At 55.4% G+C, this 14,775-nt stretch overlaps 1 protein-coding gene across 1 annotated transcript; it reads left to right on the top strand.

Moving 5' to 3' along the window:
- Window positions 1-541: 541 nt before the first annotated feature.
- LOC103121245 (vitamin D3 hydroxylase-associated protein-like) lies at window positions 542-14,265 on the top strand. The gene is given in 16 exon segments (XM_060194648.1): window positions 542-771; window positions 1,923-2,036; window positions 3,317-3,457; window positions 3,764-3,897; window positions 4,006-4,212; window positions 4,333-4,484; window positions 4,487-4,725; window positions 5,187-5,312; window positions 6,161-6,258; window positions 6,365-6,464; window positions 7,197-7,240; window positions 7,330-7,369; window positions 7,560-7,665; window positions 8,381-8,767; window positions 9,481-9,523; window positions 14,170-14,265. Coding segments are annotated over 14 exon segments (1,959 nt in total). The 5' UTR covers window positions 542-564; the 3' UTR covers window positions 8,632-8,767; window positions 9,481-9,523; window positions 14,170-14,265.
- Window positions 14,266-14,775: the final 510 nt, after the last annotated feature.

Genomic DNA, 14,775 nt, shown 5'->3' with positions numbered 1-14,775 from the left:
CCTGTAGGCTGAGTGCTGAGTTGCTTCCCGTGACCCTGACGGGCCACAGCCCCTCACCCCCTGCCCCTTCTCGAGGCACCTGGGTGATCCTGGGGCTTGGTCCCTGCACTGCCAATCCACTGCCCCTGTGGGCATCCACCCCTTTCTCCCCAATTTTTTTGTTGGCTAGGACAGAGAGACACTGAGAGAGGAAGGGAAGATAGAGTGCCCTGCAGGTGGGAGAGCCTCTCTGCTGCTATTTGCTGTCACTGGGGCCCTGGGATGCATTGGATCGACCTTCTCGTGGTGCATCCCGTGAGTACCCATTCATTGGGGAAACTGACGATCCTTCCTAGCCGACTGAATCCACATGGATCCCAGTCACTTTCAAAGCCAGCAACAAGCAGCTCCTGACAGCTTTCAACCTGATGCTGTTGACTGGCTATGGAAGAAGGGCAAACGCTAGAAGAAGAACTGGGGCCTTGGAGGCAGGGAGGTTGCAGGGTTAATGATCAGCCTGGAGGGTGTGGGGCCAGTGGGAGGATGATCCACCTTGCTCAGGCCCAGGTTCAGTGATCACCCACTATGCCCGGGCTGCGGATGCTGCTGCAGCTGCCCCCTGCCCACCTGGCTGCTCCCCTGGGTGCCCTGCTCCTGGGCTGGGGGGCTGGCTTTCTGCTGCGGCGCTGGATTTCCCGACGCAGGCTGGCCCAGAGGGTGGCACTGGCCCAGGAGGAGAGGGCACGGCTGGTGGCCCAGGCAGAGGCTGCCCTGGTGCACTTCAGGGCTCAGGTGGGCGCTGGGGATGCAAGGGTCTGGGGAACTGGGGGGCTGGGGGTTGGTCCTGGGACATGGGGTAATGGTGGGGGAACATGGGACATGAGGTCACAGGGGACGGGAGGATAGCAAGGTGAGGGACAGAAGGGTGACATGGGGTGACACTGGGGACAGGGTGGACAGGTTGGGGACAGTGAGCATAGGGAGGGTGTGTCAGGGTAACAGTGGTCTGGGGCCATGGTCACAAGGGGATAGGAGGCTGGGGACTCAGGACAGGAGGGGTCAGAGAGGCTGCAGAGAGGTAGCATGGGACCATGGGACGGGGGCACAGATGGGTGGAATGGGAGATGGGGGGGCAGGAGGCCCAGGAGACAGCAGGGACCAGGGATAGACCCTGCCAGGAACATAGCCTGTCCATCACTGTGGGTGCTGGGTGGCCAGGGTGCAACCCTGGGGCTGAGGGTGGGTTGAGCCCTCCTCTGACCAGGGTGCAGGCCTGAGGCCAGGAGTTCCTAGGCGCCTGTGTGTGGGGGGTGTTCAGGCCTTCAGCTGGGTTCAGGTGCTGGGCAGGCCTTGGGGCAGAGCCCACTGGGGGAAGGGACAGCCCCCCGTGGGGGAGGGGGTAGAGCCCCTGGGGTTTGGGAGGAGCTCGGGGGGCTGTGCCCTTTCCCCAGGTTTAGGCAGAGCCCACTCCCCACCATGTGGGTAGAGGTCCACCTAAGGCCCCCTGCCCCCACCCATGTCCCACCCTCCTGAGCTTCCTGGGCAGGAAGTTGCTCCAGCAGCTGGATGGGTGGGTGGGCAGAGTGGGTGGGCAGGGCTGCTGATCCAGCTAGCTGGACTGGGACACCTGCCTGCAGCCAGACCTCCCCCCTGCTCCCCCCTGCTCCAGCACAGCCTGCCTGTCCCCCTGGCCTTGTTCCTGCGCTTGCCTTGAGCTGGCCTCAGGCCCCAGGAGCTGGAGGAGGCATCCCTGCAGAGAGGATGACAGAACCTTCCCCTGGTCAGGAGGCTGACCCTGCCCTCTCTGCCTGGTTGGACATATTCTTTGCTGCTGGGAGACCCCGAAGCCCTACTCTGGGTTTCTGCAGCTGGTCTCTAAGCTGGGCTTGTGGGGGCTGGGCTGCAGAGTGAGTCTGTCCCCTGCCCTCACCCCCCCACCCCAGCACCCTGAGGTCCAGGCTGAGTCCATCCGCACCCTACCCCTGTCAGAATTGAGGGAGCAGCTGCAGAAGGACACCCTGAGCTCGGAGCATGTCCTCTATACCTACCTGGGCAAGGTGAGCTCTTGGGGTCCCACCTTAGACCTGGGAGGGAAGAGGCACACGGGCACTTCACTGGCATCCTTTCCCCTTAGAAGTGAGCCCGGGCAGGGCACACCTAGCTGAGCACACTTATTTATCACCACGTGCAAGGACCTGGTTCAAGCCTGTGAAGCAGGGCTGCAGATGTCTCTCTGTCTCTCTCCCTCTCTATCTCCCCTTCCTCTCAATTTCTCTCTGTTTCTCTCCAATAAAATGGAAATTAAAAAATACATATTTTTTCCTGGGTTTGAAGACCATAAGATGACGGGCTAGTTCCACACCACTCTCAACACTGAAGTCTGTGCCCCCCACCCCCACCTCGAGAGAGGACCACCAGGGTTCTCACAAAGACTTAGATGCAATTTTTTGCCTTTGTTTTATGGTTTTTTTGTAAGTTCATGTGAATCAGATCTCTAGAGCCCCACATATTATTGAAACTCTCCTGTTTGTTGTCTTTTGCGTCTTTATTTCACTAAGCACCATCACCTCCAATTCCCTCCATTTTGTCCCGAAAGACACATCATTGTATTTTTTAAAATTTTTATTTATAAAATGGAAATATTGACAAGATTGATGACAGAGTAGTATTCCATGGAGTCTATATCCCATAACTTCATTAGCAAGTCATCTATGGATGGGCATTTAGGCTGCTTCCACTCTGGCTGTTGTGAATGATGCAACTGTGAACACAGGGCTGCATGTGACCCATCCAGTTAGTGCTTGAGTGTCCACTGAGTAAATGCCCAAGAGCGGTGTTGCTGGGTCATAAGGCAATCCCATGTTTATTTATCTAAGGACTGTTCATACAGCCTTCCACAGGAGCCAGCCCAGTTTGCATTCTATGGTTAGCTTCAAAGAGAGGGAGGGAGGAGAGAGAGAAGAAGAAGATAGAGAGAGAGAGAGAGACACCACAGCACCACTGGGCACCATGGATGGTGGAACAGTACTGTGGTGTCTCTTCCCACTGCCCCCCATCAATTGCCTTCTGCAGCCACATGGAAGAATGGACAAGGCTGTGCGGTGCGGGGCTGTGAGCCAGGCCTCCTGTGTAGGGGGTGCAGTGGGGACAGCCTGTGACACCGGCCTGGTCTTGGGCGGGGACTGGGGCACCCCAGGATCAGCCAGGCTGCAGGTCTCTGAACTGTTCCTCAGGAGGACTGGCCAGGGCCCCTGGGGCCTCCCTGCTGCCGGGTGGGAGGGGGATATAGGGCCTGTGGCCCTGCCCTGGGCTGACGGAGGAATGGGGGGCTCCACAGGCCTTGGAGGTGCACCGTGCCCTAAACTGCCTCACGTCCACCCTGCCCTGGGAGGAACCACTGTGGGAGCTGCAGCAGCAGGAGCGCAAGGGCTTCCTGCACGGTGTCCCCATCAGCCTCAAGGACAACTATGGCTGCAAGGTGAGTACCTGCACCCCAGGAACCTCGCCCTGGCCACAGCCCCTCCAGGACCTCCTGGACTCCCAGACTCCCAGCCCCCAACCCCCTCCAGGCTCTTCTGGGCCCCACTGCCCATGCATATGGACAGACACACACACACACACACACACATGGAGATGTGTACACTCACACATGTGCACACACATGTACACCCAGAGGCAGGTGTGCATGGCCCATGAAGGCCCCTCTACCCCGTCCCTGGTCCTTTCCCATCCTGTCCCGTCTCTTGAGGCTGGGGGAGGTCCATACTGACACCTGCCTGCCCAGGGCCTGAGTGCCAGCTGTGGGCTGGTGAAGTGGCTGGGGGTGCCCACCCAAGAAGACTGTGTGCTGGTCAGGGTGCTGAGGAGCCAGGGCGCCCTGCCCTTTGTGAAGACCAGTGTATCGCAGGCCATGCTGAGGTGGAGGGGTGGAGGGCCTGGACATGAGGTGGGGGCCCCGGTGTCTGTGGGGAGCTGGCATGGGGGGGGGGCTGCAGGGCATCGGGCTCCACCTTCCTGCCCTTGCAGCTACTACAGCTACAACCCCATCTACGGGAAGACCCTCCACCCCCACAACCCTGACAGGCTCGTAGGGGGCTCCTCCAGCGGCGAGGCTGCCCTCATTGCAGCAGGGGGCTCCCCAGTGGGACTGGGCTCTGACCTGGGGGGCAGCATCCGTATCCCTGCCGCCTTCTGCGGTATCTGCGGCCTCAAGCCCACTGCCTCCCGGTTGAGGTAGGGCGGGCACCCTGGGGTGAGGGCTGAGTGGGGGGGCTCCCATGGATGGGGGGGGCTCCCTGAGTCCCTCTCTGTTATGGCCCTGTGTGCACTCGTCCCTTGGGTCTCTGCCTGCAGCTCTTGGGGAGTGGTGAAAACCCTGAACAGCCTGACCACAGGTAGGCCTCCACGGACCTTCTGTCCCCACACTGCCCCTGCTGGGTGTGCTCCTGTTCCTCTCCTGGGGCCAGGGCTGGGGCCAACAGCCAGCATGTGGGCTGTCCTTTCAAGTCCAGCTTAGGGAGGCTGTACGTGCCGGGCTCAGGGACAGACCCAGGGATAGCCAGGGCAGCTCTAGACCTTGCCCCCACATGGGTGGCCTTGGCTCTGCTGCCCTGCCCCCCAGTGTCGTCAGCCGTGGGGCCAATGGCCAGGGATGTGGACAGCCTGGCCCTGCTCCTACATGCCTTGCTGTGTGACGAGATGTTCCGGCTAGACCCCCTGGTACCGCCACTGCCCTTCAACCAGGAGGTGAGACCCTGGAAGGCTACCAGCCTACAGCCAGGGACTGAGGGATGGCCAGGTCCACACCCCAGCCAGGAGCCCCACCCCACAGCTCCTCCCTGCGGGGCCAGAACCTTCTGGAAGCTCTTTCAGGGAGAGCCTTGGAGCTTGGGAGGGGCCCCTGTTGGGAGCCCTGCTCTTGGGCCCCTACAGCCTGACTCCCTATAACAGGTCCCCACCCCACACCCTGGTGGTTCCCTGTGCCCCACAACCTGGACCCTCTTCACTTCTTGCCCCCTCCAACACGCCCTGGGGTCCCTCTCCCTCATACTCTGGGTCTCCCTGCTCACCACACCCTACCTCCCATGCCCTGAGATCTCCCACACTTTGGGTCCCCCACACCCTGGGGTCACACGCCCTGCTCACCCCACTGGTCCCCGGAGAGGTCTGGAGTAGTGGGCAGTGCAGCAGCTTCAGGGTGCATCCAGGTCTACTCTAGCCGCCGGCCCCTGCGTGTCGGCTACTACGAGAGTGACGGCTACAGCCAGCCCACGCCCAGTATGCGGAGGGCTGTGCAACACGCCTATCACCTGCTCCAGGGGGCTGGCCACCAGGTGGGCACCTGGGGACCTGGGGCCGGGGCCTTGGCCAGCACCTGCTGTGGCCCCAAGATGCCTCTGGCCACTTTGTGGGGCTGTCTGGCCTCCCTCAGCTCAGAGGACTCAGGGTGCAAGGCTGCCGGGGGACAAGTCAGGAGGAGCCAGCAGGGCCCAAGCAGGTGGCCGGGCGGCCATGTGGTCACAGGGCTTGCCGTGGGGTCCAGGTGCCAGAGGAGCCTGCAGACATGGGTGACAGCAGTGAGCTGTCCCTTCTGAGGTGGCCGCTGCCATGCTGGACACAAGTCTGAGGCGGGAGGAGGGATCCTCTACTCTCTCATCTCTGCTGAAGCCTGGCTGGCTGAGGGGACACTGAGGGAGGTCAGGCCTGTCTTGAGAGCTGTCTCCAGGCCCCTCCAGGAGGTCTCTGACACCAAGCTCCCTGCCTGGGTGAGGGCTCCACATCTTGCTGAGGACGACAGTCCTCTGTTCCCCATGTCTTCTGTTCTTCCTCTTGCTGCCTCTACCCTTCCTCCTGCTGCCTCTGCCCACAGATGAGGAGAAGCCTCCAGGGCAGTCCCCAACACCAGTGCTGTCCTGTCAGGGTCCCTGGGTGTCATATCCCCTTTGGTGGAGTCTGCATATGTGCTCTAATTGTCCTCTGGGCCCTGGGGTCTCCAGGGAGGGGTGTGGACCCTTGGGATCCAGGCCTGCACTGTACCTCAGTGTGGCCTGTCCACACTCTGGCAGCCTAGGGAGACTGCCAGGGCCAGGAGTGGGGTGCTAGCCCTGTGGTTGGAGCTGGTGCTGTGTGGAAGGCACTTCCCTCTGCTGGCCTCTGCTCTGACCACACCCCCACTCCACAGCTTGTCCCCTTCTCTGTGCCCAGGATCGACCTAGTCGTGTCCCAGTTCTTCTGGGGGGGGCTGATGGCTGACGGCCAGGAGAATATATACTCATGCCTGTGAGTCTCAGAGCTCTCTGCTCAGTGCCTATTGCTGGAGTCTGAGGAGGGGAGCTCTCCATAGGGATAGGGGAGCAGGAGGCCACCACCCTTGTCTCTATCCCAGGAAGGATGAGCCGGTGGAACGCACTCTGCAGAGCTTGTTCAGGCTGAGCTGCTACCCCCGCTTCTTCAAGAGGATCCTGTCCCTTATTTGGAGGCCCCTGGTGAGTCTGGGACTGACCCCCGGGAGCACAGAGAGCGGAGGGGCCCATGTCTATTCCCTGGGCCTGGAGTATTGCCCAGCCTCAGGGAGGGGCAGAGAGGGGCCTTGCCCAGCTGCCCGCCGGTGCCCTGACCTGGACACTCAATGTGGTCTGCAGCCCCCACATCCCCGTCCCCATAGGCAGACACACCCCTGGTGCTTGGGCTTGTGACTTTGCTGGAACAGCAAAAGCAGCAGACTTCAGGATTCAGTATTTTGGGGTTAATACCCAACTGCGGCTTTTTTTTTTTTCTTTCGAACCAGGGTTGTCACTACAGTTAGTGCTTTTACAACAAATCTAGCACTCCTGGTGCTAGATTTCTTGTCTTTCATGCCTCCAAGGTTATTGCTGGGGCTCAGAGCCTCAGTATGAATCCACTGCTCCTAGAAGCCATTTTTTTAAAATTTTATTTTACTTGATAGGACAGAGAGGAAGAGAGACACCAGAAGACCTACTTCACTGCTTGTGAAGTGACCCCCCTGTAGGTGGGGAGCCAGGGATTTGAACCAGGGTCCTTGAGAGGGTCCTTGTGCTTCATACTATGTGAGCTTAACCCCATGCTCCACTGCCCCCCCACCTTTTTTATTTAACAGGACAGAGAAATGGGAGGGGAGACAGAGAGAGAGAGACTAAGGGCTGCCACACCCTTGTCATTGCAGTCCACACTGATGGGCCTGCATCTGTCTGTTCTAGTGCCCACAGGTGGCCCAGAACTTCAGGCTGGCCTGTGGTGTCAGGTGAGCTGCCTGTGGGCGTTGGTGTGGGACCCAGCTGGAATAGAGAGCAGCTGTGGGGGTCTGCCCTGAACATCTGTCTGTCTCTGCAGGTCTGTGAAGGAGCTTTGGAGGCAGCAGGAGGCCCTGAAGGTGACCATCTGCTGGGGGAGGGCTCGAAAGAGCTGGGCTGGAGCCCTCATGCCTCTGGGCTCTTGGGAAAGGGGCATGTCAGTGGCCCTGGGCAGCTGTGCAGGAGCTGGTGGTCCCCATGCTGGGCCCTGTGAGCCTCCAGGCTCATGAGACCCCCCCCCCAACCTTGATGAGCCTGGCTCTCCCCCAGGAGTACCAACATGAATTCATGGAGCAGTGGCAGGCCCTGCAGCTGGATGTCCTCATCTGCCCCTGCCCCTGCCCCGCACCCAGCTCAGTCTTCGTTGGCCACGTCAGTAAGTGGTGCCGCCTCTCCTCCTCTGCACACACAGCCTGGATACAGCTCCATGTCATGGCACGGCCACCCCTTCCAAGCTGCTACTCTGTCTTTTAAAAAAATTGGAGAAATTGAGAAGGGAGGGGGAGATAGAGACCTGCAGCTCCGCTTTGGCACTCATGAAGCTTCCTTCTCCCTGCAGGTGGGGGGCAGGGGCTTGAACCCAGGTCCTTGTGCACGGTAGCAGGTGCATTCAGCTCCCTCATCTCCTAGCTTGCTGAGTGGCTGTGTGTTGAGTAGCTGTAGACTCTTCCTTCTTAACAGTGACTTATTAGGGTGGCAGATTTAATATGGTATAACAGATCCCAGGAGGCAGCTGATCATCTGTTTATTGCATAGACCAGCACAGCCGCCAGCTGTTGTCCTCAGTGTGGCCACCTCCAGGTCCTCCTATTGTGTTCTAGATGATACAACTGCATCTTTTTTCACTGTAGTGTCCATTGTAGACACACCCTGTGGCCTCTTAGGCTGCTCCCATTGTCCAGCTCCAGTCAGCTATGCAAGTGACCAGACCCACCCTCCATGGGGCTCCCTGGGTGCTGTGCACAGTGCTGAGAGGAGAGTGGTCATCCTGGTGAAGGGGCCTCTCAGCAGAAGACCCCTAGGGCCCTGCTTTCTGCGTGCGGAAGAAGGGACTCTTGGGGGGGGGGCTCTAACCATCTCTCGGGCTGCAGGCCTGTGGTCCTACACCATCCTGTACAACGTGATCAACTTCCCTGCGGGCACTGTCCCTGTGGGCAGGGTGACAGAGCAGGATGAGGAGGAGCTGAAGGACTACAAGGGCTACCACCAGGACCTGCTGGGCAAGAATGTCCCTGAGGCGAGTGAGGCCGGGCAGGGCCATGGGCCTGGAGGGGGACAGGCCAGGCAGAAGGGAAGGCTGCCTCCTGTTGGGGCTGGATGCAGCAGGGCCACCCAGTGCTGAGCACCCCCTCAAACCCCGTAGATGTTCATGGGCGGCGTGGGACTGCCAGTGGCTGTTCAGTGTGTGGCCCTGCCGTGGCAGGAAGAGCTGTGTCTGAGGGTCATGAAGGAGCTGGAGACGCTGGCCCAGCTCTCAGGTGCCCCACCTCTGCAGGACCCCTAACCCCATGACTGGCCATCCCACAGGCAGAGCTTGGGGGCTCATTAAACTCGAACGTGGTTGCTGCTGAGGCTGCTCCAGTCTCGGGTGGTGTACGGGCCCTGCTGTCTGTCTTGAGGCCATGGCTGTGCTTCACCTGACATCCAGCCCGAGCTGGCCAAGAGCAGTGGTCAGCCAGGGTTGTGTGTCCAGGAACAGAGTTGTTGGGGCACCCCCTGGAGGCGGCCCCAGGTGCGCACCATCTGCCCCCAGGCCATTGCGCCCCTCCAGCAGGGCTGCCCTGGTGCAGAGAGGGTGTGCACTGACCAGCTGGAGGGGTGAGTTAGCTCCCTGTGGGAGAGGCGCACCAGGAACATAGTCACTGTCCCCGGTGCCAGCTGGCTGGTGTCCTGGCAGCCAGGGCCTGACCTCTCCCTGTCCCCAGCAGCTGGTGGCACAGGGGGCAAGCCTTGGCCCACTTCAGTGCGGTGATACCCTGGGGTCCCGAGTCCCACGGGACGTGGTGGGTGGGCGTCATGCACCTGTCACCCAGCCAGGCCATCAAGGTGGAGGGGTTGAGGTGTTGCCTGGGTCTCCAGCGGGGACAATTGTGCCCATCCTGGGTCTCACTCTGGATGTGGGGGGGGGGGGGGCGGGCCACAGGGGGAGTTTACTGAGTACATGGATGGGCAGGGGCTTTTTTCCTCCCAGCATAGGTGTGCCCAGGCTTAGCGGACAAACACATGGAGGCCAGGTATCATCTCCACCCTTCTCTCTCTTCCTTTCCCATCACCCTCTCTTCACTCTCCATCTAGTCTTTCATTTCCTTTCTTCTGTCCATGTCTCTCTTCTCCTCTCCATCACCCCTCCTCACTATCTCAAGCTAGTCTTTTCTCTGTCCCACTATCTCTCCTCTGTTCTCCCTTCTCTCCCTCACTTACACTCTAGTTTTCTTTCTCTTCCGTCTCTCTCTCCATCACCCCTCTCCTCACTCTTAACCTCGTCTTTCCCCTCTCTGTCCCACTCTCTACCTTTTCTTGGCTTCTTTCTCTCCCCTCATTGTCTCAATCTACTCTTTTCTCTATCCCACTTTCTCTTTTTTTAATATTTATTCCCTTTTGTTGCCCTTGTTTTATTGTTGTAGTCATTATTAGTATTGATGTCATTGTCATTGTTGGATAGGGGGGGAGAGAAAGACACCTGCAGACCTGCTTCACCACTTGTGAAGCGACTCCCCTGCAGGTGGGGAGTCGGGGGCTCAAACCGGGATCCTTACACCAATCCTTGTACTTTGCACCATGTGCGCTTAACCCACTGCGCTACCGCCTGACTCCCTCTATCCCACTTTCTAACCATCTCTCTTCCTCTGTTCTCTCTCCCACTTAATTTCTCTCCTTTCTCTCTATCCAGTCTTTCCTTTCTCCTTCACCTTCTTTCTCTTCACCTTCTTTCCATCACCTTCTTTCTCTTCACTATCTCAATCTAGTCTTATCCCACTTTCTCTTCCTTCTAACCATTTCTCCTCCTCTATTCTCTCCCTCACATCCACTCTAGTTTTCTCTCTTGTAACTATCTCAATCTAGTCTTTCCTCTCTCTTCCTTTCCCATCACCCTTCTCTATGTCCCACTCTCTCCTCTTGCTTCTTTCTGGATCCATCTCTCTCCTCCTCTCCATCACCCACTCTCTCCAGTTTTTTTAGTCTCTGTTCACTCTCTCAATCTAGTCTTTCCTCTCACCTTTTCCATCACCCATCCATGTCTCTTTTCTCTCCATCGCGCCTACTGGCTTCCTCTCTCCCCTCACTATCTCAATCTAGTCTTTTCTCGATCCCACTTTCTCTCTCTTCTAACCATTTCTCCTCATTTCTCTTCCTCACATCCACTTTAGTTTTCTCTATCCATCTCTCTTCTCCTCTCCATCACTCCCCTCTATGTCCCACTCTAGTTTTCTCTCTCTCTCCTCCTCTCTGTCCAATCTTTTCTGTGTTCACTATCTCAACCTAGTCTTTTCTCTATCCCATTTTCTCTTCCTTCTTTATTTTTTTAAAATAGTTTATTTATTTATCCCTTTTGTTGCCCTTGTTGTTTTATTGTTGTAGTTATTATTATTGTTGTTGATGTCATTGTTGTTGGATAGGACCGAGAGAAATGGAGAGAGGAGGGGAAGACAGAGGGGGAGAGAAAGACAGACACCTGCAGACCTGCTTCACCGCCTGTGAAGTGACCCCCCTGCACTGGGGTCTCGAACCAGGATCCTTCCGCCGGTCCTTGAGCTTTGTGCCACGTGTGCTTAACCCGCTGCGCTACCGCCCGGCCCCCCTCTTCCTTCTTTCTAACCATTTCTCCACCTCCACTCCTGCACATCCTATCTATTCAGTCTTCTCTCCTGTCACCCTTTCTCTCCCCTCACTTCCACTTCCTTCTATCCATGGTCTCTCCTCTCTAGTTTTCTCTTTCTTTCTGTTCACTGTCTACTCTTTCCTCTCATCCCTCTCTATGTCCCACTCTCTCTTCTCCCTCTCTCCCCTCACTGTATCTCAGTCTAGTCCTTTCTCTATCCCACTTTCTCTTCCTTCTTCCTAACCATCTCTCCGCTATTCTCTCTGCCAGTCTTTTCTCTCTTCTCCCCTCATCCCTCTCTCTCCCCTCACTATCTCCATCTAGTCTTTTCTCTATCCCACTTTCTCTTCTTCTCTAGTTTCCTTTCTTTCCTTATCTCTACCCATGTCTCTCTTCTCCATCACTCACTCTCTCCTTTTCTCTATTCCTCTTTCTAACCATTTCTCCTCCTCCCCCACTTTCACTTCTCCGTCACCCACCCTCTCCTGTTTTCTCTTTCTCTGTTGACTATCTCAATCCAGTCTTTCCTCTCACATATCCATGTCTCTTCTCTCCAGCACTCCCACTCTACTTTCTTTTTTCTCATCCATCTCTATGTCTCACTCCCCCCTCACATTATCAATATAGTCTTTCTCTATCCCACCTTCTCTCTCACTTCCACTCTAGTTTTCTTTCCCATCACCCCTGTGTCCCACTTTCCCCATTTCTCTCTTCTCCTCTCTGTTAACTATCTCAATCTAGTCTTTCCTCTGCTCTCTTCCTTTCCCATCACCCCTCCCTCCTCACTATCTCAATCTAGTCTTTTCTCTGTCCCCCTTTATCTTCTTTTTTATTTGTGATTAATAGTGAGTTACAATCTTTTAAGATTATTGGGCATAGTTCCACATCACACCCACCTCCCAAAAGATTAACACCATAGTTCTCACCAAGTATTACAAACAGCCTGTTTCCTCCTTTTTCTCCTCCATTTTTGTAAAAAAAAAATTATCTATTTATTGGACAGAGCCAGAAATCAGAGGGAAGGGGGTGATAGAGAGGGAGGGAGACAGAGAGACACCTGCAGCCCTTCTTCACCACTCATGAAGCTTTCCACTTGCAGGTGGGGACTGGGGGCTTGCACCGGGTCTTTGTGCACTGTAATGGGTGCACTCAACCAGGTGCACCACCACCCAGCCCTTGTTCTTTACTATTTTTATTTATTTATTTAAAAGGGGAGACATTAACAAAACCGTAGGATAGGAGGGTTACAACTTCACACACTTCCCACCACCAGATCTCTATATCCAATCTCCTCCCCTGATAGCTTTCCCATTCTTTATCCCTCTGGAAGTATGGACCCAAGGTCATTGTGGGATGCAGAAGGTGGAAGGTCTGGCTTTTGTAATTGCTTCCCTGCTGAACATGGGCGTTGACTGGTCAATCCATACTCCCAGTCTGCCTCTCTTTCCCTAGTAGGGTGGGTCTCTGGGGAAGTGGAGCTCCAGGACACACTGGTGGGGTCATCTGTCCAGGGAAGTCTGGTCAGCATTATGCTGGCATCTAGAACCTGGTGGCTGAAAAGAGAGTTAACATACAAAGCCAAACAAATTGTTGAACAATCATAGACCTAAAGGCTGGTATAGTGGTGCAGATGAAGTGTTGGGAGGTACTCACTGCAAACTATTGTGTACTTTTGCTTTCAGGTATATATTTTTCCCTAGTTTACGGACACATGTGAACATATGCTCTATCTCAGAGGACCTGGTCTATATCTAGGTTTTGGGACTTTGTTAGGAAGTGAACCACCTGGAATGGAATTAGAGAATACTATGAAAGGAACGGTCTCACCCGAGTGATGAAGCTGAAGGGTTGTCATTCCACACCTGAAGTCTCTGGACACAGTCTGAAGTGAAGCATGCTGAGGTGGCACTTGTTGTATTGATTGGGTTGTGGTCAGCAGGTGCTATGAATTGAGAGAAGCATGCAGGAAAGTACGCCCCACCCTAAGATTTCAGGACTGGGGGGAATATAGGCTCTATAGTGGAAATGTGAGGTTCCTGCTGTCTTAGGGTTTAAGATGATAATGGATAGTTATTGTTATCACATTATTTGGTAATTGGGTTAACTTTGAAAAGTCCCTTTGTTAGGATTTGCTGTACAATACCCAACATCTTGTATATAGCTGTGCCACCGGTTGCTTCTGTTCTCCCTGGTCTAGGCCTTTGAGAGAGTCAACATATCAAAGACTCAGCCTCTGTATTAAAAAGACTTAGTCTGTGCTTTAAAAAGTTTGAGACATACAATTTCCCCCCTGTCATATTAATTAGTGATTTATATGACTACAAATTAATAGGAGTGTACATAAACACCATTCCCACCACCAAGAGACTGTGTCCCATCCCACCCCCCACCTCCACTGCCCCGGAAGCCGAATGTCCACCCTTACCCCAGGGTTTTTACTTTGGTGCCCTATTCCTCTTCTTTCTAACCATCTCTCCTCTTCTGTTCTCTTTCTCTCCATCACTCTGGTTTCCAACACTCTAAGTTTCCTTTCTCCCCTATCTCAATCTAGTCTTTTCTCTATCCCACTTTGTCTTCCTTCTATCTCTCCTCCTCTATTCCTCTCCCTCACATCCACTCTACTTTTTCTGCCCTTCTCTCTTCCTTATCACCCACCCTGTCCATTTTCCTCTTTCTCTCAGTTCACTGTCTCAATCTATAGTCTTTATCCCACTTTCTCTTCCTTCTTTCTCACCATTTCTCCTCTTCCTCACATCCACTCTAGTTTTCTCTCCTCACTATCTCAATCTAGTCTTTTCTCCTTTCCTGTCACCCTCTCTTCCTCTATGTCTCCCTATCTTAGTCTAGTCTTTTCACTCTCTTCTATCACTCCCACTCTCATTTCCCTTCTCCCCTCACTATCTCAATCTAGTCTTTTTTCTCGATCCCTCTTTCTCTTCCTTCTCCTCTCCCTCACTCCCACTCTAGTCTTTTCTCTCCTTTCCCATCACCTCCTGTGTTCACTAACTCAGTCTAGTCTTTTCTCTTCCTTCCTCTCACGTCTGTGTCTCTTTGTCCTAGTGATGGCATTGGACTCCCAGAAGACAGCAGTGTGGGTGCAGAATCGATCAGACGCCGTCCTCAGTTCTGTGGTTGAAATAAACTTCATGGGAGGCAGCTCAGTGGTCTCTGTGTCTGCTTGGGGGGTGGCGACACCTCAGGGCTCAAGAGTCCACCACAAAGAATGCTGCCACCACCAAGGTGTGAGCAGGGGGCACTGTCCTGGCGGTCAGCTGCAATGGACACTCACTGTGCACAGTAGCTTGTGGCCCTGCCGGCACCAAGGAACAATCCACTGCTGTCATCTGAGAAGCGCCCAGAGGGCTAGAGTGCCCAGCCTACACCCCAACTCCCAGATAAATGTGCTCGACCAAGGGTGGTGAAGGGGTCCTGGGAGTGCTGGACCTGGCAGTGATGCCAGCAGGCGGGTGCCCTGTCATGAACCAGCCTCACAGCCGGTCTGCTCTTCTGCCCTTGGAAGCATCTGGTTTAGTAAGGCACCAGCTCCCCTCCCCTTTGTTGTGTAAGCAGTGTTACTTCATCCAGGCCAAGCTCTGGTACCATGTTTGCTGGGCTGTGACAGGCTCCTGAGAACTACAGATCTCTGTCAACTGGCAAAGTGAGATA

This window comes from Erinaceus europaeus, chromosome 7 (assembly GCF_950295315.1).
Source record: "Erinaceus europaeus chromosome 7, mEriEur2.1, whole genome shotgun sequence".
NCBI classification, from domain to species: Eukaryota; Metazoa; Chordata; class Mammalia; order Eulipotyphla; family Erinaceidae; genus Erinaceus; species Erinaceus europaeus.
The sequence above is the reverse complement of the archived record's forward strand: the minus strand, read 5'-3'. Positions and strand labels throughout refer to the sequence as shown.